The sequence below is a fragment of the Rousettus aegyptiacus genome, unplaced genomic scaffold (assembly GCF_014176215.1).
Source record: "Rousettus aegyptiacus isolate mRouAeg1 unplaced genomic scaffold, mRouAeg1.p scaffold_m13_p_11, whole genome shotgun sequence".
Taxonomy (NCBI): domain Eukaryota; kingdom Metazoa; phylum Chordata; class Mammalia; order Chiroptera; family Pteropodidae; genus Rousettus; species Rousettus aegyptiacus.
This window is the reverse complement of record NW_023416286.1, coordinates 27,863,974-27,891,883: the sequence shown is the minus strand read 5'-3', so window position 1 is coordinate 27,891,883 and position 27,910 is coordinate 27,863,974. Positions and strand designations below refer to the sequence as shown.

General features: G+C 41.8%; 1 protein-coding gene across 4 annotated transcripts in view; it reads right to left on the bottom strand.

Moving 5' to 3' along the window:
• The window catches only part of IRF2 (interferon regulatory factor 2), a 75,758-nt gene that overhangs the window by 23,846 nt on the left and 24,002 nt on the right, over positions 1 to 27,910 (bottom strand). For 3 of the 4 annotated variants that reach the window (XM_016143996.2, XM_016144000.2, XM_016143999.2), the window contains exons 2-5: positions 15,187 to 15,282; positions 7,498 to 7,597; positions 6,270 to 6,446; positions 5,937 to 5,983 (exon numbers count right to left, since the gene is read on the bottom strand). In XM_016143996.2, the coding sequence (XP_015999482.2) occupies positions 5,937 to 5,983; positions 6,270 to 6,446; positions 7,498 to 7,597; positions 15,187 to 15,273 (411 nt within the window). In that variant the 5' untranslated portion in view covers positions 15,274 to 15,282. Of the gene's footprint in view, positions 1 to 5,936; positions 5,984 to 6,269; positions 6,447 to 7,497; positions 7,598 to 15,186; positions 15,283 to 24,703; positions 24,975 to 27,910 lie in introns of all 4 variants that reach the window. The other variant, XM_016143998.2, reaches the window with a different exon arrangement.

Below are 27,910 nucleotides of genomic sequence, written 5' to 3'. Positions count from 1 at the left end.
AGACTACTCTGAACACTAACTTACTCCTCCCATCTCGACTTCGAAAACAACCTGTTGATTTCAAAGTCTTCAGCGAAACCCTCTCATTGGTACCATCACTCTGGAAGGACAGTACAGTAGATTATACAGTGAAATGTAGCCAGTGCCTCCCTGACACGTCTCCATCCAGGGTGTAGAACAACAGAGATCTTCACTAATCTCAGTGGAAAGTTTTGAAATGATCAGAATAGGAATGTCTAAACCTAAACTACATATATACATATGCACATACATACATATGTATGTACACTTTTTTAAATGAGGAACCCAAAATAAGAAGATGAGAAAGGGAGTGTACAGTTCTCTATGGCACATGTGACCCTAGAGATCCTGTAGGTCGTGAGCGGCCGTTGCCCAGCGTCTCCCGGACCTCTGTGCTGTCCAGTCCTGCACCATAACATGGCCTGGTTAATCCTGAACCTGCCTCCTCTTTCTATTCCCTTTCTTACTTTAGATATCAGCATTCCTGTTAGACAAGTCGTCCTGGTTTCTAACCCTGTCACCTCACCCCAAGGAAAACCAAAACAGAAGATTATGTCTGGGTTCAGATTCCTCCATGGTGCATTAATGCTGCTAAATAGTTATGCCCCAAGAAGCTTGAGCTATTCATTACAGAATCCAAGGTTTGGTCTACAGTTTAAGGGATTTTAGGTGAAAGCAAACCAGCACAGGAGAGAGTCGGGGGCAGGGCAGTCTTCCTCAGACCTCTAAAATAATATACCTTTGGTTGGTCTCAAAGCTATGCTTGCTGGAGTGGTTTGGGGTAGGCCTGAGTCACAAGACAGCAAGGGCCACTCAATCCTCTGCTCCAAGCTCATTCTGTTTCATTCCTGGGTCAGAGTCCCTTGTCTAGATGTCCCCTCCCTGAGGCCAAACATAATGGCCGTAAGACCATTTCCCACCCCACCCCAACCCCCACCTCCAGAAATGCCCTAATTCATATATGTAAAACCAGTCTCCTCAAAGCCAAATGTACGAGCACCTCTAGGTTTCTCTACTAACAAATATTTCGAGCTCACAGCTGGGCCTCATAAAAGCATCCCAGGGAACTGCACACCATGGAGGCCACGAGGCCACTGGGAACACGACTCTGGTGAAACAGGCTAAAGCCTTCCGCCTGGTCCTAGAAACACTCGTCGCCCTTTCCTTCTTTCCTGGGAACTAGATGGTCTTCCCTCTCTTCCTTCCCATTCTTACCACAACTTCCCTTTTGACTTTTTTTTTTTAACTTGGCTCACTTTTCTCTTCATCTTCTCCTTGGGTCTCTGTCTTCGTCTCACATAGCTTCTTGCTTGGAGAAGACATCTGTTTTCAAGGCCTCCAATATCATCCTTGAGTAAATGACCACACCCCTGCCCTCCAACACATACCTGAGCTCTACACCTGTAAGGTTCAACTTTCTACCCACCACTTGCTTTTAGAGGCTTTCTGTCATTTCAAACTCAATGTGCTCAAAGTTAAACGTGCCCTCTTCATCACAGAACATGCTCCCTTCCCAGTAAACCCCTCTATGAGGGTCGAAAACTCAAGGCCTCCCCTGCGGTCCACTTGTCTCCATCCTCTGTATCCTCTTGTCTTGTCCACAGAAATGTATCTTCCTCTGCAATCTGACTGCCACCGTCTTCACCTAAACTTTCTACCTCCATCTCTCCTCCCCTCTATTCCTTCCTCTCACTGTGAGAAAGCCCTCCCTAAATATCACCCTCCGAATCCTCCCTGAAGAGCTCAACTGGGCTTTATTTTACAAAATCATCCACATACATTATTTAGCCAACAGTTTCAGACTATACTCTGAGCAGTCCCCTCAAGGACAGGAGGAAGGCGCTGGGCAGGCAGGGCAAGCTCTCTCATTTGCTCAGTCCGAGGTAGCTCTGACTTTGTTTTTCAAAGCATGTGTTTTCATCAAATTAAGGTTTAAAAATTGTACTCGCTCCACTATCAGCCGTGACAGGTGGACATTCGGCCTGTCTTGGGACAGTGACAGGAAGCGTGTTGTTTTTTATACAGCTCAAGTCACTGTTAGAGCCAACAGCTCTGTTAGAAAGTTCTGCTAAACCGGTATGTGCTTTCTGTAACTTCTACCCAGAGGTCTGCATTCAAAGCTAACAGATGCCAGGCCTACTCTTTACCAAGTGCCCTTCAAGGCCCTCCTAGATTATATTTTCCACCACAATACCAATCCTTTGATCTGGAAGCACTTTATAGTTTCAAAGCAGGCATCTTTCACCTGCCAACAGTGCTATGAAGCAGGAAGTATTAATTTCTGATCCTCTTTACCTGCATGTCTTTGTTTCCCTTGTTCTCTCACGCAAACTCCTGCTCTAATGAAGCCAGTTTTCTGACTCACTCAGTGAATACCGCACTGCAAGTCTAGTCTCCAGGCGCTCATGTGTGCTGCGCTTGGGTGCCTGAGAATGACCTCCATTTCAGTCGATCCATCCGTCCCCCAGGGCCTGGCTCAGATCCACGGCCTCCAAATAGGCTCAAAGGCCTTGCGTGTGGTGAAAGAACACAGGTTCTGGAAACTTACTAACTGGGATTCAGACTATGGCTCCATAAAGCAGTGCAACTTTGGGGAAATTACTCAACCTCTTCGTGCCTCTGTTTCCTCATGTGCTAAATGGGGTTAACCTGTCCATCACAGAGGGGCGCTAAATGAGATCGATCACAGAGGTTAGAACTTGGAAGGGCCTCAGAAGTGGCAGCTACCACCTCTGTTTTACCCATTTCTATCCTTGTGACATTTTTGAAACATATATATGCACCAATAACATATAATCTAGTATTATTCACTAAGTTCCTTTTTTTATTTTAATTTTCTTAGACAGCCAGTACCCCTACATAGATGGGCCTTAGTTCACATTAAAACAACTCACTGAGCGCACAAGGCATACTCACAAAGAGAACATCAGGGAACATGGAGGCAGTATTTCTGCACCTATGACAAGGCCAGTGGGCCTTGGGTCTCCCAAGGGAAGCTGTCCGCTGAGGGAACATAATGGCATGGAGCTCAACTGCCTGAGTGACCTCAGAAAAACGCTGACAGTTGGCCTGCATGTTCTAAACATCCTTTGCAATTTAAAACATCAATCCAACTCGAATAAAGATTGGGAGGAGTTGGCTTCAACAGCAAATTTTCACACTTAGCTACTATACACAAGACAAATTTTCTCAGTGGAAGAAACCCACCTAGTCTCTCCGGTTGCATATCTGCATTGAGCATATTAACTGAGAGCTTAGGTGTTCTCACAGACGACAAAAAGTAGTATGTTAATAGCTCAGAAGATGAGGTCCTTTAACTATACAATTTCAGACAACCTGGAGAAACGGCAAGAGAACACTATGGCATTTACGGTCACGAGACACAGAACTCGGGAAGCTGCTGGTCTTACCCATGTTCCACTGCTACTCAGTAGGACAGACGCAAGTATATTTAAATAAGAAAGTTCAGCTATGCTTATTTCTGATGAGTCACCAGCCTTCTGCTGAAGGAACAATGTCCCTTTGAAAGGCAAGTTTCCGGTATTAACCATATCTTCATTACAGGAAGATTTCACAATACACGCTTTGCTGGGATGGAACCTGACCTGCATGGTTGGGTTGCTGAGAGGACACCTCTCATTCGCTTTCCTGGCTGATATGGCTAAGCCCTACCTATGGCTGTACCTTCCACAACCTGCTCATCTGAGAGGCCAGGTGGAAGACACTGCCATTGCTGATGTGACTGCAGGTGTCCCCTTACTTATGAGAACAGCATATGTCATCAATTCTAAGGTGCATATTTCCAAATCTCTGAGATAGGGCGTGTCTTATAATCAATGATGTGTCATAGTTTCATTGCAGGCAATTTTTCTTCCTTAGAGATACATAAATATATGATCACTGGCATGTGATAGTGGAGTGTGGTAGATATGTTTGAGCAAAACTTGTTGAAAAGTGAACATCTGTTACTCCATTCTTATTTCTCCATTAACTGAGATTTTGAAACTAAATCTGAATTCTAATGTAAAAGCTCCATTCCCACCCCACATGTTATAATTAGTTATGCTTCTATTTGGTCAATAAACACTCATGGATGTCTTCCGTGATCAAATATGTACTAATTATCTGTTTTGTACCATGCACTGAACTAGATGCTATGAAAATATTAGTAATTAAGATCTAGTCATATGTAAGATTATACCAAATTCTTCAAAATCACATATTTGTGGTGGTTATAATTTACTGACCAAATGATTTTAATTAAAATGTAGGCCCTAAATAATCCAAACTGTGGAAAACTTGATACAACTAACAACGAGGCTTTTTCAATAATGAGGAAAAATTAAAAATTTTTATAGTGATATAGGAGAAACCTATAAACTGAAAAAAAAAACTTATCCAAAAATGTATCCAAAAATCATGACGTGTGGACCTTATATGAATCTTGGCTCAAGTAATAGTCTGTATAAAAATTATAACATTTATGAGACAACTACAAATCTGAACACTGACTGGATACTTGATGATACTGAGGAATTAATTTTTTCAGATGCAATAAGATATATATATAAGATACTATGCTATTTTTAAAGAGTTCTTATCTCTTAAAGATATACATGGAAATATTTATAGAACAAATTTGTCTCCTTCCTGTGTGCATAAAATTTTCTTACAATAGGTTAAAACAAAATTGGGCCTTAATACTGTGCTTTATTTAAAACAAGTCACAAACTAAAAATATTGAAAATGAAAGTGGAGGTATGGTTACTAAAATACTCTGCCTAAAATATTTCTTTTCCATTGTAGAGGTAAATACGTCTGAAATGACTATTTAAGTTTTCCCTCAAACTATAACTACCTTCATAAATCTAATTTTATATCTGAAATTTTTTTTATATTTTTTTTCTCCTATTTTGACAAACTGGCTTGTTTTTAAACATTGTGCTGTCTGGACAGTTTGTTTTTTTCTTCAATAGCTATTCTAGGTTAAAAATCAGAATCCTTGACATTTCCTTTAAGTTCAATTCTATATAATGGTGTGATTTTGGCCACATGTCTAACAGCCTTTGGGTCCACATCATTTAGCTCTGTTGAGCCTCAGTTTCTTCATCTGCAAAGGGAGCACAGAGAACCAAACAATCTTCTCTCTGATGGTCCAGGGGTCTGGGACTGCAGTATCTGTTCTTTGCCCAGCAACTGAAGTGCATCCTCCATTTTGCAGGGGATATTTGGCTATCCTGCTAGTTAATAAAGGCAATCCAATCTACACACAAAGGTGATTTCAGACTGCACAGCCTACTAAAAAGCTCCCCTACACAAACACATCCCTATGGAAAACCTTTGGGAGTTATGAGAGTTGGTTTTACAGTGGAGCGCAAAAAACTATTGAGATCCACACTAATACAGTATTTGAACTGATCACTGGGTCCCCAATGTAATGGCCTATCATGGAATATATATCTATACATATATATACACATAGTATGTATAAAAAATAGGTAATACATTTTAACATAAATATATAGTATTCGATATACTCTAAAATATATTTAATTGTCTGAAAATGTGCTTAATATTATCAGATAGTAGCTGGTTGCTACAGCTTAGCTGGTACTAAGTGACCAGCTAGCAATACTGTGAGAACCTGATGGAGGCTTGTGACTGTACAGCTCAGTGTGAATTCGTGACTTCATTCATAAATTTCCCAGTGAAACTGGATGAAGCAAGGATATGTGCACTAAAATCTGCAAGTGGGTACATGCCAAAGAGGAGACATGCAAAGCACACAAAACACAGTAGCAAAAGGAGAAAGATTAAATACTTCACAGAGATCACATTACTTGTTTTTATGAGATAGAGTATAAAAATTAATATGGTCACAACTTTGGCCTTCTCCCCAAACAACCAAAGATTACCTTGATGTGCTTAACTCTGTCTTCTTTTTCTGTCTTTGGTTTCTTTCCTGTGGTAACAGAAGATAGTTTTGGATTATTTCATGAAGAATATACAGAGAAACATTTTCCCTAAGTTAAATTATTTTTTTAATTCTCAGTGAAGCTGTACATGCTTTAATCTATACATGGCCCAAATTACAAATGTTTTACTGCATTTAGTGAGTCATTTTCCCCAGTCGGGTAGAGGCAGAATTATCATACACAGTGTGAACTACAGAAGTAAAAATAAATCACAAAGGTACTACAACATATATTAAGTAATCATTAGTATAGTCAGTAAATCTCTTTATCTACCTTTCTTAGAAGGCCTCTCAGATAAGGGCAACATCCGGTACACTCTGAAGGCGTTATTTCCTTTCTTTATACTTTTATCCTTGACTTCTTCGATATCAGGCAAGGAGTTCATGGCACATCGAAAATTCGCCTTCCATGTTTTTGGATCAGGTTTATCTACTCCTGGTTGATGCTTTCCTAACAAAACAGCCCAAAGAATTAAGGTTAATAAAAAGAGGAAAAAAATTAAGATTCAGAGTAAAACTTTTTGGAAGCACAGAATTACTGGCCAAGTAGTGGATCGAACTCTTTTAATTCCAGGCTATACCTACAATGACTAACATACTAGTTTTCCTGGGATTGAGAAGATTCTTGGGATACAGAAATTTTTTGTTTTAAAACCTGGACGGTTCCAGGCAAATTGGTACAAGCTGGTCACCGGACCCTACCAAAATATCTTGAGAGAAAATTAATAACGATAGAAAAATGGAGTATCAATATAAGTAATATAAAAGGCCGGAAAGCTGGGAGGCCAATAGCACAGGTAACTGAAGTGTCTCTTTTTCATCTGACTCTCAAATATTAAGTAAAAAATTGACTATTGTAAATCACTCCCTACTTAAATTTTGTGGTAAATAAATATATTCTTGACTACCTTTGGGGGAGATAAATTCTACTCAAATTTAAACCCACAGAACAAGTAAGTTCTATATTATTACACTGGTATACACCTGCCGAACTTAGTCAGAATTCCACATTATAGGAAATTTAAGAACAAAGTTTCCGTGGAATGGCTGGAGTATCACTTTTAAGTGATGAAATTTGTAAGACATGTGTCCTGGATATGCCTGGGGGCAAATCACAGGTTTTTCAGAGCTATCTTCATGAGACCATAGGTCAAGAGATTTTATATATGCAGTAAAAAAACCAAAAATAAACAATAGCTAACGCTGTACTGTATAACTGAAGAGAGTAGAATTTAAATGTTCTCAGTAAAATAGATAGATGATAGATAGATAGATAGATAGATAGATAGATAGATAGTAAATATGTGAGGTGATGGATGTGTTAACCCGATGGGACGAATCCTTTCACAAGAGTTACATATATCAAACCATAACATTGCTCACTTTAAATATCATAAAATTTTGTCAATTATATCACAATTAAAAGGAAAAAGAAGGCATGAAAACAACAGTAAAAAAGCAATAGTGCCTGCCTCTGTAAACAATGAAGGGGGTTTTAATACCTGTATGGATTGCCCAATTTCTAAAGAGTGGCGCATCTTTTTCCACATCCCACCCATGTCTAGCTGCATGCATCCAGGGGATCTGAAAAATCTTCTTTTCCTGAAAAAATAAAAATGTAAATAAGAACTATAGCCATGGGTTTCACTACAGCAGGTTCTTAAGTTTTAGCTAGTAAGGTTCCTTACCAAACAGCACTGGGTTTGTTTAGTTTTTACAATATAGTCTTCTGTGAACCAAACCCATTTCCCCACGGGGTCCTAAATCTTGACAGTCTACCCAGATAAGATTCAGAATCATGTAAAGTCTAGCAAAACAAGAATGTATTCCAAGGTCACAGGTGACGATCTGGGATACGACGACGTGTTCCATTATCTGTGCCATTTTTCTTTAAAGAACCACCAATAACTGGCCACTAAGTAAAACTTCTCATTTTTTTCTTATCATTCATTTCCATCATTTGGTAAAGAGGAACTCCAGCTGTCTTAGTAAATTAAAAATTAGGCAACTCTTCAAAATAACACCCGTTTGTACTGCTAAAAAGGAAGTTGGGGGTATGAGGCCGCTGTGACAGAGACCAAATATCTCAATCTGCTTGGGTAGCCAACAGAAACAGACGGTTCCGTCGAATGTTCTAACCTCTATCTGTCACTACCTTGCATGAAAATGCAAAAGTACAAAGATGTATCGATTATGTAGAGATGATACTTCCTTTTTTGGAGAAAAGTTCCTCAGTACAATTCTTCTTATATCATACCTTTTCCATCTTTCTTACAGCCCAAGCGGTAACTCAAAATTGCTCAAATCAACCCTGGCAAACACATGACTAGAAACTAGTGCTTTGGAAACAAACTCATACTCATAGTAAAACTTACATATGTGAAACCTGGTTCAACCAGCAGCACCAGCAGTTACTAAGGTCCTATGGCACTTTACATGTGACTACACATGTTCACATGGTCTTAGTTTTGTTTCGTTTTTTTACAACAACCTAATGAGCTATATTTGTGTCATTATTTCCACTTTACAGGTGAAGAAACTGAGGAACAGATTTAAATTATTTAACCCAGGAACTTATGATAATAAGCATCTAAATTCAAAACCAACGTCACATGATCCCATCTTCAGTCACCTAAATCACTCTGCACATTGTTTCTCAGTGTATAAAGTTAGAAGATTTCCAGTTCTACAACTGGATTGACTTGGATTCCATGGAGATTAAAGCCCAGGAAAATTGCATTTCTGTGAAGTCCCCCTCACTAGTTCTGATAATGTCTCAATCGGCCATGCCACCCTGAACAAGCCCAATCCTGTCTGATCTCAGAAGGTAAGCAGGGTCGGACCTGTTCAGTACTTGGATGGGAGACCGCCTAGCAAGACCAGGTGCTGTAGGTGTAAAAAATAAGGGATCGTAAGCTGACAAGGTCCTTGCAATCTGTGAGGTCAACCAAGGGTTGCCTTGCCTAAAAAAAAAAACAACAAAAAAAGATAATGTCCATTTCTGGGGAGATCCCTGCACAATACACAGGATAAGGAAAACAAATGCTATTGGTGTTTTCCGCCACTTTGGCTTCCCAGTGAAAGACAGAAAGGGTCCCAACTGACCTCAAAGGGGCTCAGCGCCTCTCCACAGAACCAATTACAAAGCCTGAACTACCAGTAATTCGGGACACTTGAGAGTTCCCCGAAACCTGTTAAAAGGGAAAATTCTACTGTATTTAGAAACCCAGTTAATAAAGAAGAACTTAAAGTAAGAGAATTTTCACAAACCCTTCCTGTTTACTCAGTATCATCCAATGCAATAGCAGGGTTTCACGTCAGCCGTTTCCAAAAGGGCAGTCCTCAAAATAGGGCTGAGTGAATTTTTTTAAATGTAGCTGAAAATCACAGGGCAAATTACTTACTGCACTTCTTGATGTTCACATGAAAATGAAAAAAAAAGTGACAATGAACTTATTTCAGGGAAAGAACTTTTCCTGAAGTACGTAACCAGAATCTAATGGTTTATGCTTAAAGATACAGATACTTAAAGAATTTGCTGTTGTGCTTTTTTCTAGGTCAAAGAAGTTCTGGGTGACACAATTTGAAATTTATCTCATAAGACACAGAGTTGACTCTGATAAGTAGATCTTTTCCAGCTCTTGCACGCATGCACGCACGCACCCACACACAACCAAACCTAGTCTCACAGAAACCATGCCAAAATCATGAAAACACAAATGTAATGATAGAACTAGCAATTATCCAACATGGATCCTTTTGAAATGGGCAAAGAACCTGACAAGAACAAATGAATGGCCAATAAGCACATTAAAAGATAGTCAACACCACTTACCATCAGGGAAATGCAAATCGAAACAACATTAAGATACCATTTTAATGTTCGGATGGCTAGAATCAAGAAAACAGAATATAGTAAGTGTTGGTGTGGATGATGTGGAGAAAATGGAACATTCATACATTGCTGGTGGAAATGTAAAATGGTGTAGCTGCTGTGGAAAACAGTTTGGCTGTTCCTCAAAAAGTTAAACAAAGAGTTGCCACAGGACCCAGTAATTTCATTCCTGGGTATATTTGTTCAAATATTTACGCATGGACGTTCCTAGCAGCAACCCTCACAGTACCCAAAAGGGAAACGCAACCCAAATGTCCATCAACTGATTAATGCGTAAAGAAGATGTTGTATATGCATAAATAGAATATTATTCGGCCACCGAAAGGTATGCGGTACTGACACGTGTTACAACATCGATGCAACTTTATGCTAAATGAAAGAAGCTTTACACAAAAGGCCACACGTTAAATAATTCCACTGATATGAAATATCCAGAAAAGGCAAATTCATAGAGACAGTAAGCAGCTTAGTGGCTCCGTGAACTAGGGGAAAGATACAGGGAGTGAAGGGAGTGACTGCTCAATGGGTATAGTGTTTCATTTTCAGGGGATGAAAAGGGAATTAGATAGTGATGACGGCGGTATACAATACTGCGAATGTACTTAATGCCACTAGATCGTACACTTTAAAATGGTTAAAATGTAAATTTAAAAAAACTACATGGAAAATCTAACTTTTAACTAGTTTTTCACAGTGAAAAAAAAAACCACCTCTAAATGGTCGATTTATCACAAATATCTTTTTTATAAAGACCATGTTGAAAGGTAAAGGTGAAATTTGTTGTAAAACCAAAAGAGATTCTGATCAGTAAACATTCTGGCCATAGATTGTTGTGTCCTATGGGACGCTGATGGCACCTTATTCTGCATTTGTACGGACTGTGACGTGAGCGTGTGCCATCAGGAGCCCTGAGCACCTGCTCTGCACACGCGGTGGCTGTACACGCCGTATACAAAAGGGCCGCACATACCAGAGTCCACTCCTGTTCACGTGCATGTAGAACTCTGCCCAACTCGGCAGGAGAGGTAAGTGCTGCTTGAGTTGAGGACATTTAAGATATCTTGAGCAACGCAGGACAAACATACCTTGGCCCCAAGTGGAAACTAGTTTTCTTATCTCCCTCTGTCTCTTCTCTTCCCTAATGTTTATAAGATGTTCAAATTTCATTTGCTATTTTTGTTTGGACTCCTTACCCTGTTCCGAGATGGCCTAATATTTACACAAGCACAGCCTGCTTTCAAAGTGAAAAGAAGGTAAAGTTTTGGCCCTCCCTGCTGACCTCCCGTGCTGGGAGAGTGGCCTGCGTGCCTGGGTCCAGGCAGATCTCCAAAATGAAACCAGAACACCAAGAACCACAGTGGGAATCAATCGGGGCCACAAGAGAGGCCGTGAACCTGGATGTGGCTGCCTCCTTCCTTCCTCCAAAAGTGGCCCAGGGAAACCACAGCAAGCATTGGACAAATCCTGACTGACCTGGTCCCATCAACGAGCCAATGGAGGGGATCCTGTTCACGATCAGGAGAGACTTCGAGTCTGAACCACAAACACAAACACGTGGACCTTCTCAGGGTTCTGACTGAACAAACCAACTGTAAAAAGGTATTCTGAGAATACTCAAGGGATTTTGAGCATGAACAGGGTAATGATAATATTAAAAACTTATGATCAACTTTTTCCAATTGACAACAGTACTATGAATATATGTGAAAATGTTCTTAAATCTTGGAAATGTATACTGTCAGGGAGTTGCTTTAAAATACCATATACACACATACACACATATACACACATACAAAGATAAAACAAAATGTTAATAATTGTTAACTCTAGGTGTGCATTATTAACTCTAGATGAAAATTTACTGTACTATTCTTTCCAGTCATTAGGCTATTCAAACATACTATGTACATTTGCAAACACTCATCATAAAAAGTAAGTGGCCCAAACTACAGCCCCATTCATGAGTTAGTTATAACGCTGCTTTGCCAAACTCTCACTGCATCTTCAGAGGCCTCCAAAGGACCCATTTCATCACCACCCTCCTCCATATGTATGGAAAATAGGATCTGGAAACAAATTTAGGCATTAATTAACTACCTGTTTGTCTCTTACTAAGAACACAGTGGATTTGATGGATCATCCATTTGAGAGAGCTGTGACAACTGCCAACCCAGTGTCCTCAAGTCTAATTATCTGAACAGGGAGAAAACAAGCCACCAATGTTGCTCCTCTTCGAGCACACATCATCTGTCCATTTATTCACAGGACAGTATTTACCTCTTACGTGTCAGGCACTAGGCCTGGCGCCGAGCGTGCAGTAATGGCAGAGAAGGCGCCTGCCCCCAGGGGGCTTCTGGCCTAGAGTACGTCACCATAACTAGCAACATACAAATGAATGACAAAGTCCCGGGGACGGTGCCCATTTTCTAAGAGTTAAAACAGCCTTTGGCGGGAGAAGAAATTTTGGAATGACCTCAAACCACTCAAAATACAAAGAGAGATTCTTCGGCAGAATGTTTATGAGTGGGAAGGAAATAAATATTAGGGTCTCAGTTAAATATTTATGTGGACAGACATATACCAGCAAGCCTAAGAGAGCAGAAACCTATAAAAAGATGCCCTGTCGAGGTACAGATGTGGAGAGAAAATGTCCTGACTCCATCCGAGGTCTATAGTGAAAGTGACTGTACTGTCCACATACACAAACACAGTCACGCGAACACTCTGGCTCGGCCCAGTCAGGGGCCTGCCAGATTATGCCCCTCAGGCAGCGCACGGACTCCCGTGTCAGCCTTGTCCAAAGAGGCACCTTCAGTGGCAGCCACAGGCACGCGCTCCTTCCTTCAGCCTGGCTCCTGTCCAGCCCCGGCAGGAGCCGGACGTGATAGCAGAGGAGAACCCCTCCCCTCTTTGCTGTGGAAGAGAACTGACGAGCCATGAGCTCAGTGTTCAATGACCCAAGGAGAAACCCATTTACTTTCTGGTCCAAAAAACATGGACGGAGTGGATGGAAGAAAAGGCGTCTCAGTGGAAAGTCTCAGTCAGGAAACAAACCTCAGAGGGTGCATTAGTTTCCTAGTGCTATCATAACAAAGTGCCACAAACTGGGCGGCTGACAACCATGGAAATTTATTCTGTCACAGTTCTAGACGCCAGACATCCAAATGCAAGATGTCAGCAGGGCCACGTTCCCTTCGCAGGCTCTAAGGAGACTCTTCCCTCGCCTCTTCCAGCTACCGCTGGTCCCAGGCCTTTCCTGTGGGAGGATGCATCACTCCGAGCTCTCCTCCTTTACATGGCCTCCTCCTCTGTGCGTGTGTCTTCTCTTCTAAGGACAATTATCATTGGATTGGCCCAGCTGGATAAACCAGGATGACCTCATGTGGAGATCCTTAAATCGGTGACATCAGCCAAGACTCTTGTTCCAAATAAGGTCATATCCACAGGTTCCAGGAGTTAGGATGTGAACGTATCTTTTGAGGAGGCACAATTCAGCCTACTAGAGGACAACTAACTGCAGCATATCAAGGACCTACTCGGTACCCGAGACGTGATGACATGGTAAGTGTGCCAGTGCATCAAGTCAGCCAAAAGTGGTGCATGCGTTTGTTTCTTTTTTTAAAGAATATGTAAACACAAACTTATTCTCTTCAGAATCAGGAATATCTGCTTGAATTCCACACTCTAAATCAATATAGGCAATGTTATCTTGTTCTTCGAAATAGAACCCTACTTAACCTCTCTGTGCACTAATTTCTTTTTCTGTAAAACTGAAAAAAATCACGATGTCCATGCCATAGGTGAGTTAAGGCATGTATCTTGCTTAGAGGGGTACCCGGCACTTAATAAATGTTCGTTTTTATTAGCAGTGTGATCATCATTATTGGGTACCCTGGGCCTCCTCAACGCCCCTGACAATCATCCTCCCTTTCCCTGTACCTCCACGTGGGCTCCTGCAGGCCAGTAACCTGAGTTCTCGTTTGCTTCTTTGGAAAAGGCTAATTACGAAGCCTCCCACCCCCACCCTAGGATACAAATCCAGAACATTACAGAAATAGAAAGCCCTGAAAAATACATCGTTTGACATAAGACCTTATAATCTACGACAGGTCACATGGAATGAGCATACGGTTTCTTCATTTTGATTCACTTCATACCCCACCATGTTTTGGAAAGGACTCACGTAAACAGGTATGTTCAAATATAACACCATTAAATAAGTGAAAAAAATAAGTGAATGAGAGAAAACGAGCAAAAAAAATAAGATTTGACAGATATCTGAAAAGATCAAATGAGGCCAGAAGTGATATTAGTCTTTTTAAAAAATTATGCTTCGATATCCTGTACACTTGTTACAAGTGGGCTACAATCTGGCACTAAGCTGTCGGCACATGATACAAAGATAAAGCCTGACCAGCTAAATTATTAATCCTGTCCTTAAGATTAAAAATGAGGGGAGAGGTAGACGAGGAAAAAGAAATTTTCTCAGAAGAACTGCAATATTCCTATTAATGGGAAAGAGACCTCCCTTGGTCTCTCTTAAAGAAGGCGTGATATATTATATTTAGTTGCTTTTCTAAATTATAACTATATAATTTCAGGTCTTCTTTATTTCTACAGACACTATCTTCCTGATTCACCCCTAACAGGTACGATCAATTAAACTGAGAATCTGAAGTTGATAAAGTAAGGGCATGTGTGAGTATACATCGTAGGGGTGGGGGTGCTCTGTAAATGATAGAATTTTCTTTTTCTAGGACAGGTAGGCACACAAATAGGATTTCTCAATAAGATAAAGGGAAGACATTTTTAAAGACGAAAACAAAAGTTTTCTTCATAAAGTAAATACTGGAAATAAATCACTATGTTCCATTCCCGATACAAAACCCCAGTTTCCATGTCCTCTACTCCTGAAAGGCAGGAGAGAAGCAAGCAAGGAATTTAGGGAAGGAAGAGGGTAAGAATCGTTAAAGAAAAATACAGCAAGAAGTTTCCTATAAATAGTCATCTACAATATCAACGGTGAGCTGAAACTGTTAAGTCAGGGTTTGCAACTACAGTCTGAGATGATTAAATAAACGTCTTCTTTATACAATAATTTGATGTTTTTATGATGATTTTTGCTTGGTTGGTTTTTGTAATTAATTAGCATAAGATTTTGAACACAAAGTACAATTTTGCTTTCAGAGGTATACATGCTTTTAGTAAGGTGCTCGCTCTCTCTCTCTCTCTCTCGCTCTCTCTCTCTCTCACTCACACACACACACACTCTCACACACACACCCATCACACTTACTTTGTTCAGCCACTTCAGCCCTGGTATCCTGTTTGAGTTTATCTGTTCCTCCAGCCACGGGCGCATCCGCATCCTCTCCACCGGCATGGTGCCCCTCTGCGGAGAGAAACACAGCATCAGGCATCCCGCTACTGTCATGTCCGCACTGCGATGCTCTACACCCCTGCCTGACCCTCTTCTATCGCCCCTTCCTCATAACCACACAGCTTATGTGTACGTGGGGATTGGGGCTGAGGGAACATACTGAGGGCTTTTGCCCTAGAGCCACCAGCCACTGCTTGAGCAGTCTACTCATTCCAGAGGAGCTGTCTCAGTGGGGGCAGAGCTGTGGGCCAAGGCTGCTCTCAGCCGCGAGGGTCCCAGGGACACAGAAGTCTTGGACTGGCAGAAACTCAGCTAGCCAGAGGGCACAGCCACCTCCAAGTGATCTTGCCTGAAGCTAGGTCTTACCCCCTCCCCACTGGGCTGTGTTTACAGCAGACACCTTCAGGCATTCGGGGCACCAGTACTGTACAATACCTGTGGGTATTATCCTCCCAAGGACCCGGGGTGGACAGAGCAAAACAGTTGTGAGAAAGAGTTATTATAATTCATTCATTCCTTTGGGGTATCTGAGTTATAGAAAGGTTCTGAAACCCCACCACTAGCACTCCAAAGCTCTGAAGGAATCAATTCACTTGGTTCCAAAGTCTTCCACCAAAAAGCCGTTCCCTCCTGATGCATCCCATCTGCTCTCAGAGCTTGGTGGCATCTCGCTCTGGCTTCAGCTTGGCTTTTCTGTTGACGCATGCTCTTATGCACTCCCTCAAGGACCGTCCTTCACTACCACCCTCCCTCTCTGACCTGATATCATCCTTCCTTTTCCTTTACCATCCTTTCTCTCTGGGGATTATTTCAGGGGCTAATCGCCTTTTCTTTACCAGCCCACGTAATACCTCTCTTCCCTCCTTCCAGATACGTTTCTAGAATGTCTTTCCCTCGTCCACCAAAATATGCCTAGGATGGCATCACTAACAAAGTATTGTCTACTATTCATCTTCACCTTACTTACAAGTAAATTTAAATTTAACACAGATTCAAAATTCACGATGGTGCCAATTCAAGCCGCCAATCTTTAAGACTTCATAGACAGTATGACATAACACTATTTCAAAACGTCGCTGTCTCTTTTCTCTTTTACTCATCTCCTCCTCCAAAAATGAGCTCTGAAGATTCTCTTCAGATGAATTTAGACTGAGATGATCAGTCTCAATAACTCTCTCCTCCAGCTCGCAAAGGACTTCTTCTCCCCTCTTTGCCCTGACCCCAACTCATGTCATAATCCATGCAAGCATCATTACATGAACCACATGGGGCTGCACCCTTTGCCTTCGGAGCCTAAATAATTCTAGAACTAAATTCTAGAACCCGTCTTTCCCTTGTATATATCTCCCAGTTCTAACTCATTCATTGTTGCAGATGCCTCCCACTCCTTGCTCATACCAGGTCCTCTGCTCCTCTTTCCCAATCTTTACCCATCCTCCAAGACCCAGCTCCCACCCTCCTTCCCCACAAGCCTTCCCAGACCTCTTCTCCTTCTCCAGCTCCCACAACGCTCACTGATCTTATACTGCTCATCTGAAAATCAAACATGGCTGTAGGGCATCTTTGGTAAGTTGTCTTTATTCTTACCTAACTCTCACTTTAACTATAAACTTTTCGGCCGGCACACCCTCCCTTCCTAACCAAACTGTAAGGTCTTAGAGAGTAGAAATCCTACCTCTTCTAGGTCTTTCTATACTCGTACAAAGCCAAATGCTGTCTTTCACTCTGGAGACGTTCAATACAAGAAACAGGCCAGCCCTGCAGATCAGCCAAGGTGGCTTGCTGCTGAGGATGGCTCTACGCACTCATCTGGTAGCTTCAGAACACCATTTTTGAGACAAGTGAAAAGGACCTCAAGAGTAGTCCAAAAAGACATGGAGCAGCCATAAGGAACCCCAAATACATCTCCTCTTAGCAGTTCTCAAGTCATTCCACTCATTTGAAGATCATTTATTGAGGATGGTATTCCAGGATGAGGAAAAGGTAAGACATTCCTTGCCATCCAGAAATGCCTCATGTAATAGGAGACAGGAAAGAAGAGAATTACCAGACCACACAAAGAGCCCTGTGTACAATAGGATGATAAGGAGTTACAGGAGAGTTCTAGGAGCATTGGGGAAAATTGTCCACAGGAGATCCCACGACGTGACTTGAACACAAAGATGGCTCTGCCCAACAGGGTGATGATCACCAACCCAGTCGGAACCTCCCTCTGAAGAAGATCTCAAGATACAGAGAAGGGGGCAGCTAAGTCTGGAGCAGTAAAGAACGAAGAAAGAGGAGAAGTAAAAGTAGCTATGGTAGTCACGAGTTCTTCTGAGGGGACAACTTGACAAGCAGAACTGCCACAAATCACTACCACTGCAGCTCTACCTAAATTTAGCAATATGACAAAATGACAAGGACGTGTAAATGGCCCTGCTTCTGATTTGCCGTTATAGTAATACAATAATTCTCCCATATTTTTTTCACAAACAACCCATTTGGAAAAAATGGTCACCTGAAATATTTCGAAAGCTTTTTGTCTTTAAAACTTAAGCTTATGTGGGGAGATACAGTCGACCCTCGTTATTTGCAGAGTCCATATTTCCAAATTTGCCTACTCACTAAAATTTACTTGTAATGCCCAAATCAATTCTTGGGGTGCTTTCATGGTCATTAGCATGCAATGTATACATTTCCAGCTGAAATTCAACAAGATGATTGTGCCTTCCTATTTCAGCTCGCACTGTAAACCAGTGTCCTTTTCACCATCTATTTTATGCAATGTTTTTCTGCTTTTTGCCAGTGGTTTTACTGTTTAAAATGGCCCCCGAGAATGGTCTATCTGAAGTGCGGTGCAGTGTTCCTAAGTGCAAGAAGGCTGCGATGCGCCTTATGGAGAAAGTATGTGTGTTAGACAAACTTCCTCTGGGCATTAGTTATAGTGTTGGCTGTGAGTTCAATGTTAATGAATCAACCATAATGAAATGAGGAGTCTTTAAACAGAAACATGCATAAAACAAGATTATTGACTGTGGATAAAAATGCTATGATCAGAGGCTCACAGGACTCTAATGTCCTTGTAAGAAGAAGGAAATCTGGACACAGACACACACACAGAGAATGACATGTGAAGAAACAGACACAGAGGGAAGGTGGTCACGTGAAGTCTGGAATGATGCTGACGAGGCAAGGAAGGGTCCTCCCTTAGAGGCTTGAGGGAGAGAAGAGCCCCACAAACACTAGCCTCCAAGATTGTGTGAGAATACATTTCTGTTGTTTTAAGCCACATAATTTGTGATACTTTGTTATGGGAGCCCTAAGAAACTACTGTAGAAGGTACTCTGAGGCACGTAACGGGGCCCCAACCTAGTCTATGGGTGAAGGAAGGTGTCCCAAGATAGTGAGAAGGAAGGGGAGATGTGCCAAAGGTCCTGGGGCAGGAGGACCAGCTGCCAGAAGACAACCAGGAGCAGGGAGGTTGCCAGAGATGGGCTGACCCTGCAAGGCCTAGAAAACCATGCACAGATGTTGCTCATCATCCCGAGCCCGAAGAGAAAACTGGAGATTCATGTGGATGAAAGATATAATCAGCTTTATTAATAGTAAAGGTGAGAGCCGATTACAAAATCTGGACCAGCGCTTCACCAATTTTAGCGTGCAGACAAATCTCAACTCAGTAAGTCTAGGTAAGCCCTGTGATTAACGAGCTCCTAGGTCCTTAGACCAACCATACTGAGGAGCAAGGCTGCAGATTAACTTTGATTTTTATGAATCACCTGGCTCTTCTGTGACTTCCTGCAGTCTGGCCATTCTGGCAGACAGACCTCTTCATCGGTCGCAGCGTGTCAGATTCAGCTGCCTCCTCTATCTGCTAGCCCAACCCTTACGTACACACTGTGCCTTTCTAACACGGATGCAGCTCAGCCAAACTTTCAGAGTTTTATCACTCACCTAGCAAAAATACTACAAAAATCACACATGTACTTTTTTCCCTAGATCTTTAATCAGGACTGTCATCATCAATAACAAGTGGATTTTCAGGAAAAGCAAACATGGCAAGAAGAGAAACTCTGGTGTAAGTGGCTTCATTTAGTTCAGGTTCTTTTTTAAAAATAGCTAAAACATCCCCGCTGATACAGAATGAAAAGCTAACCCTTTTACATGAAGGTACTTCCTCTTTTTTACTTGATTTTATAGCCTGGTCCCACCTTCCGCACTGAACGGGTAATGAACTATCAGGGGTCTCGCCACACGACACAGAAGAGAAAGGGTGCAGTTTGACAGATCTCTCATCACTACCAGAAGCTGAGTATGCATTCTTACTTCTGTGAAAGAAAGCAAAGGTGTAATTCTACATTGAGCCTAGCACCAGAAACTCATTTAGTTTGGCACTAAAGAGAAATCAGGGGACTGCGTACCACGAGTACTGAGAAAAGACGCTTCCTCGGCATGTTTTTTTCTAGCTTCCACCAGTGAAATTCAAAGTGATAGACTGGTCTTCCTTCTCTAAGGCGAGTTTCCCATGGATACCAACACCCTGGCCACATGAAACTTGAACAGAGTCAAAGAAGGCATGGAACTAGGTAGAAAAGGCACAGAGGTGCTATTTTTGCCAAGACAACCAAAATATACCAGAAAGCAGGACACCTGCATCCCAGTTCCGACTTTGCCATCACTAGTATGTGTCTTTGGGCTGGTCACTCAATCTTTCTAGTCCATGCTTTACTCATCCAGAAAAATGAGAGGCTGCAAAATGGTAATTTCTGAGGTTATGATTCTAGAAAATCTTTTGTAATATGAAGGCTCATAATCTGATTTATCTTTTTTGTAAACTTCTAATCTTGTACACTGTATTGTTTTTAAAAGTGAAACAATAAAACTTTATGGTTCTATAAACCTAAAATATGAAGCATCTACTCTCGAGCATGACAAAATGCACTTTCTAAAATCAGCTATCATTATACCTTTGAAATCTGGGGTTGACATCATCCTCAAAACCATGGCATCAGGCTATAAATCAATTCAGTACATGGCAGGTATTTAAGACATTACTAGTACCAGGGCTACTGCATACAAGCACAAAAGTTGTTCATTGTGATTCACAGGATGTGAATCACGTCCCCCATGAAGTTGATAATGCTTTGGTCCAGATCAGTACCATTAACAGTATACCTGAATTTTAACCTAAATAACTGAGGTTTGGAAATTGGAACAGTAATAGCAATGGCTACTATTGACTGGGCATTTACTATACGTCAGGCGTTAAAACCAGTTTTCTATGAGTTTCTCATTTAACTCTAACGACCCCAGAATTTCATCACTCCATATTACAGATGAGGGAGGGGATGGTTGGGGAAGTGCTCAGAAGCAATCTGCTAGTAGGTAGGGGAGCCCAGACTCTCATTCAGGCCTGTCTGAAAAGCCCAGACTCAGAAACTCTAACCTGTGCTTTAATCTTACTTTAGAAAGCACTCAGTTATGATGGCCTTTTAACTATTCTACTTACTGAGCCTTTCCCTAGTCTCTTGTTTTGCATACCACTGACATGCTAATCTTTCTAAAAAACTATTAAATTATGTTAATGTTCTGTTCTAGAGACTTCTAAATCTGTCCCTGCTGGATTTAAGAACATATCCTTAGCTGAGAGAGGGGGGATGCTTCTGATAAAACCCAGAAGTCTTATGGTGACTACTCGACAGAAACAATGGAATACAGAAGACAATGGAAAGATGTCTTTAAAGTACTGAAAGAAAATAACTGCTATTTAAAAATTTTATACACAGCTAATATTTCCTTCTAGAATGAAGAGGAAATAAAGGCATCAGAGAGAAACTTAAGATATTTTCCACCAGTAGTCCATTAGCTCATCAGGTCCCAGTTACACAGTCACAGGAGACAGGTCAAAAGTGGGCGAGAATGAAGGCAAAAGTATGGGAGCTAGGATGCTAAGAAGAGGGCTAACGTTTAAGTCTGCGCCACAGAAGCTGACCATAGCAGAGCTTGGCCCTATCTCTTTCACAACTGCATCATTTGTTTTAACTATGACTATGATACCTGATAGCCCTCCCTACATAGCCATGCACCCATCCTTCTTACCAACCTACAGAAATGTTATCCTCCCAGGGAAAGCTAGCTCAAATTTATTTTCAACCATTAAACCTTCTCTCACAACTCTAACCACTGGACCCCGTTCTCCTACCGCATGTATTATCCAAAGTATCCAGTCATCCAGTCTATCGACAAATATTTATTAAACACATATTATTACTAAAAACTGTGCTAAGTACTATGAAGGATTCGGAGATGTGTGTATGATCACTACTCTCAAGGAATTAATAAGTTAAATGGAGACAAGAGACATAAATCATAAGAAGCTAACTAATAATACTATAATTACTATAATAAAAGATTGTAATAAAGATCAGAAAGCAGTGTATGATTAATTGCCAACGAAGTGAACTACTTCATAAAGAAAACATAAATCATTAGTAGATAAGTTTGCAAGGAAAAGCTTTACGGTAAAGGAAGAGCTTATACAATGGGGAGGAATTGCCTAGGCTGAGAGAAGACAGCACACCAAGCCAGAAAAGATAAAGGTTGGTATAAATGGACAAAGCAGGACCACGGAAGATGCATTTGCTGATATGGGCAGAGCAACTGAGCTATGCACCAACGTGGGTGGAGTTTCGTAACTACCGGCTACCATGTGAGAAGCAAGCCCTGGAAATTTTACATAAATCATCTCAATTCTCATAACAGTCCTAATCAGTTAAATATTATGATCCTCATTTTAGAGATGAGAAGCATAGCTTGAAAAGGTAACTAAAAAACAGAAAAAAAAAAAAGTCCTCAGATGAGGAACTAGGATCTAAATCCAGGTCTTTCTGGAAGGTCTCAAAAGCCCAGCTCAAGACTGAGCCTGTTTACAGGCTTTAAAAACTTCTGAATAGTCATGTTTCACTATCATAAAACAAGCAGTACTCGATACAGGATCAAATGGAAGCAAGGAGATAAGTTAAAAGCTACTGCTCTGGTCCAAGATGGTGGCTATGGGAACGCACGGGGGGGCGGGGGAGGGGGGGGAAGTGGCAATAATACCCTTGTAGGAATGTAACAGTAATTTTCAGTAACAATTTTTCCAAGACATATAGTAATCCTTCCCAAATTGCAATTCCCTCTTACATGGCATTCTACACTCTCCCACACTGACATTTCTGTACCCTTTTAGGAAACAAAGATTTCAGCTCAAAATTATATGAACTGAGAGGAATCTGGAGTTGAAAATTGAAAATCGTCATCATTATCATTATCCCCATTACATTGGTTCAAGTGCTTCGTAGGAATCAGACACTAAGCGCTTTTGATGCATTATTTCACTTAATCCTCAAACCAGCTATATGAGATCTAGTATCTTATCTCCATCTTACAGATGAGGAAATGAAGCTACTTACCAAGCTGCAGAGCTATTAAAGTGGTAAACACAGGATTCAAATCCAGATCCATGTGACTCTGAAGACTATGCCCAAACCTCCAGACCAGTGCTTTTCAAACCTCAGGTAGCAGCTCATCAGAAGGTCATGAAATCAATTTATTGGACTAGGATCAGCATTACTGGATTAAGATCAGCACTTTAATGCATGAGAATACAGAAATTATGTAGAAATTATGTCCCCCAAATAAGAGTAAGTATTGTTTTATTAAACTCGTGTTTCAATTTTACATTATAATTACACTGTCACTGTGGTCAAAAGAGTATAAAAAAGCATTGCATTAGGCTGAACTGCTTCCTAGGTGTGTTAACAGATGTGCGTGAACATGTGGGTGGCAGGTAGAGGGAGAGGTAATGGTCGAAAGTAGAAAGCAGAAGAGAAGGCTATAGGGAGATGAGCAGAAGCAAACTTTTAGAACTATGTTGACTCTTGGAAGGCTGAAGTGAAAGGTGTGAGAAGTTTAACAGCAAGTTCAGAGCTAAGAAGACTCTGTATATTAGGGAGGGGCTTTAAAATGTAGCCATTTGGCTATACTTAATACTTCTCTATCTACAGTATTCAAATCACTCTACATACTCTGGTGGGGCCCTGGAGGGATAAAATCAGAAGACATTTGACATTTGGATGGAGTGCAAGACATAGAATAAAGCATGTTTCTCAGTGTATGTATTATCTGCATCAAGGCAAAACCAATTTCAAAAACTTTTATTAAACTTCAGGAAAGTTAGTAAGGAGTGAGATATTCATGTATCACTGATATGATCCTTATTTCATGCATTTGTTTTATGTTACTGAACTTTAAAAAGATGCATGCCTTAAATTCACTTAAGAATTTTAGTCTCTTGCCCAGTTTTTCTCCAGATTTTAAGCAATTCAACCATGATTTCTCCTACTGTGTGGGTTTTTCAGGAACCAGCCTTGAAGGATGAGGCAGGACTGCTGTAAATAGCTACCCTGAATATACTGTAACTCAGTCATACTTGTCTGTTCACTTATACCAGCATCCCAAAACTGCCTGTGCCAATGTAATTACCCGGGAAGTTAAAAAAAAGGAGATTCCTGGTCCCATTCTAGACCTACTGAATAAGAATCTCCAGGGCTTAAGAACCAGGAGTTTTGTATTATCCCAGGGTAATTCTGATATGCAGCTAAGTGTGGCTGTCACTGCCACGTGGTGCCCATTGGCCCAATCGCCTTATGGAACTAATATGTTTAATGAACACCTCCTACTGAACCATGGGAAAATGGGGAGGCCACTGGTTAATGTATCCATGTCATCATGAATGGATATAAATTCAGATGCAATATAAATTCTAAACTGACTTTAAATACCACAGAACAAGTTTCCCATACTGAAAATCATCCAAATGATAGTTTTGCATGTTCGTCATTCTACCCACAATTGTCTTATTAAATGTGTTTTTTATATCCTTTTAGAAGGTATTACAATAGCCACTTTACCCAAATTACCCTGTCTCCAACCGCAAACTACTCCGGTACCTGAAATTATGTGATTTAGCCTCTGATAGTACCTTGTGCGGCATCATGGCCCTAAGCCAACAGAGACACTGACATATGGTCTCCACGTGTGCTCGAAAGACACCAAAATATCACTGCTTTTCCATACTGCTGGTGACCTAACAGGCATTCTAGGAAACAGGTCTCAATGTGGCCTAAAGAGAACCAGAGTTCTTCATCCATGGAGTAAATCTTGAAAATAAGGCCCGAACCCTACAGTCCATCCTGCCCAGTGAACTCCACTTTCCTGCTCCTTCTCCCCAGAATGTCCACTCTCTGGGCCCGTTCTCCTCCCGGCACAGCTGTCCTGACACCCTTCCCCACCACGAATGGGTCTTCCCGCCTCCCTTTCGTTTGCTCATGCACAATTCATGAGTGGGCTGAAGAGTACCCAGTCCTCATACTGATACCACTGAGAGGTTTACGGTTTATCACCTCACCTGAGCTTTCAGTCTCTGCGAACCTTTTCTTCCTCTCCCTCATCAGCTCCTGCTTCCGGAGCGGTTTCAGGCCTTCCCGTCCTCACACTCCCTGATTCACTTCCACACTCATCAGTCCCTGCAAGTGATCTTGCCTCCAACTTCAAAGAGAAAAAGAGAGGCCACAAAGCTCTTCTTTCAGAATTTCCGACTCCTTTCGCTCCACACACTTATCTGGACTTCTGCGGCATCCCTGTTTCCTTCTTCAGACCAGGTGGGGTAAGGCCGCTCTCTGCAACAGGGCATGTGGACAGTTTAAGAGGAAAAACACTGAGATTGGTTTCGGGTCTATCAAATTTGAGATTATTTTGGGATATCCCAAAAGAGGTGTAGGGTGGGCAATGAGACATGTGAGGCTCAGAAAAAGGTTTAACCTAGAAATAGCCAAGCAAGCACTCCTTTACATACTGTTCAAAGCCATCTTTTCCACAAAGCGTCTTCTGGCCAAGCAAAACTTCTCTTGAATTCATAAAACATTCTGTCCCTAACATGTATCTTGTTCTGCCTTCCTTTCATCTTGATGTACTCTACTCCACTGAGACAAAAGCGCCTTTCCAGCTGGAAACCTACCGGAAACCTAGTTAACATTGCTACATATATTAGCTATGTAGTCTTGTACTTTGCACCTAGCAGGCAGGCGCACTCAATAAATACAGACCAGCCCTATCCAGCAGTACTGGATATGTTCTATGTCCGCCCCTCCCCCCAGTCCAACAACGGAAAGGTGGCTAGTGTGAATGAGGAGCCATCGGTCCCTAACGATAGGCACACAGTTTCAAGGCGGGTTCTAGTCTTTCCAACACACTGTGAGTGGTCATGTGTCTGGTAAAACAAAATATCTACTTAGGACGCCCCTGTAGGGTTCCTGAAGAGGCAGGTTGCCCAACTGACACTGAAACCATTCTATTTTGAGAAAAGCCTGGTTTTTAAAAGCCTGACTCACACTCTGCAAGCTTAATCCCCTTTTGGAAGGCAAGCTGGTAAGCGAGGAGCTTCTGTGCGAGTAACCCTTGTTGCGGTCTAAACCCGCAAGCCCCTGAGAAACGCAGGTACGGAACACACAGCACCCCACACGACACCGTAATGATCCTAATAATGATTGCTAATGAGTATTAAATACTTACTGGTGTTAGTCAAGTTCTAAGCTCATTTTGGTCATTATTCACTTGATTCACAACAACCCTACAAATCAGGTGCTACTAAAATCCCCGTTTTTTAAAGAAACAGAGGCAGCTACGGGTCAGTAACTTATCCAAGGTCACAGAGCTACTGAATGTTAGAGGTCAGAAACAGGACTCTTAATCCCTTACTTAGCCTTTGGATTTTGAGGCCAAACTGGAGTCTTCATAGAGAAGCATCGAGAGGGCCCCATGCCTCCACACTGGGAAGCTATGCTAAAGGGGGCCCCAGCCAGGGCCACGAGCGTTTCCACAGACACAAGGTTATGTTCAAGGATGTGCAATGGAGCATTACCTGTAATAGCAAACAATCTGAATGGATCCAAATACCAGATGGTAAAAAGATGATGCTTTTTTGGTTTTGGTTTTGTTTTTTACAATGTGGTAGATTCAAGTAACAGAATATGGTGACTACAGAAGAGGATTTCATTTGTCTGGGAAAATGCTCAGAATATATGTTAATACAGAATGAATATATATAATTATGAATTCTATGTACATATTATATATATTCTATAAAATACATAAGTAAGTTAGTATAGCTCAGAATATCATACGAGTTAAAAAACCAGGGAGCGGGTCCCAGTGCTGACACAGTGCTCTCATCTTGGAAGGTGCTAATAACAGTCAGAGCTTGCCCAACACACGCGCTCCAGCATGCTCACAGGAGGCCCGCACTGCCTAGCACGGGACTGACAGTGTGCATCAAGACACAATTATATGGCCTGGAACTGGACGACAGTGGGGGATGGGCCTCCCACCCCGGCATCAGGTGAGAACGTTTCCTGGACAATTAGAGTAATGGGCTGCAATGCGTTGCTCCATGGCGTGTCTTGAGGGGTGTAGTTCCCGGGAGGAATCAAAGTCCTATGACATCGCAATGAGCGCCATCCTGCACTCACTCCAAGTCCTGAGATTTTCAAGAGTCCTAATGTCTGCAGAGTGACCTAACTTTAGATTAGAAAATAAGAACAACAGAGAACATTCTTCTCAAAAATACAGAAGAAAGCTTCCTTCTCCCCTTCCTTCCATGGTCCCTCCGCCCTTTATGAATAATTTAGTCTAAAAGCCCATTATGTGAAACTGAGCAAAGCGAATATATTGTATTGAATAGCGTGCCCCCCGAATTCATGTCCACTCAGAACCTGTGAATGTGACCTTATGTGGAAATGGGTCAGATGTAACTGAGTATAAATGAGGTCGTACTGGATTCGGATGGGCCCTAAATCCAATATGACTGGTGTCCTTTCAAGAAGAGGGAACTTTGCACACAGACGCACACACACAGGAGAAGCCCAGGAAGATGGAGACAGAGATTTGAGTGGTGCGTTTACGAACCAAGGAATGCCAAGGATTGCTAGCTACCACCAGAATCGAGAAGGGCAAGAAGCAGATTCTCCCTTAGAGTCCCCTAAAGGAACAAATTGTACCGACAGCTTCATTTCTGATTTCTGGGACTTTGTTTTGGCAGCCCTAATGACCATATCATAATCATCAGGGGAAGGAGACAGTAGCATCTCGGTGTGGGGTACAGGCATAGAGAGGGCGTCATCCCCTTGGGTGGGACGAGGCAGCAGCGCCTGGTGTGTGAAGTATTGAAACCCACATGGGGTGGCGAGGATAGAGGCCGGAGGGCACCCAGCCCAAACTGGGGTTTCAGGGCCCAAGTCGAATGAATGGGCTTCGGTATAAGACAACAGCAGTGCCGTCCAGAGTGCCGGAACCCGGGGAACGAGGGGAGGAGGGCATCCTCATTGCAGTGGGGCAGCTGTGGGGACGTGAGATTAGATACCTACAGGCAAATGAGTAAATTAATCAACACGTTAAGGATAACGGAAACCAGGTTTCTCACTATTGGAGAAGGAAGTTCAAATACAGAAAGAATTAGAATAGGATTGAGCTCATGGTTGTTTGTGTATCTTGATAAGGACAGAAATAAATACAGATGTAAAAAAAAAAAAAGTATGTGCATGTGTAAGTATATGTATAA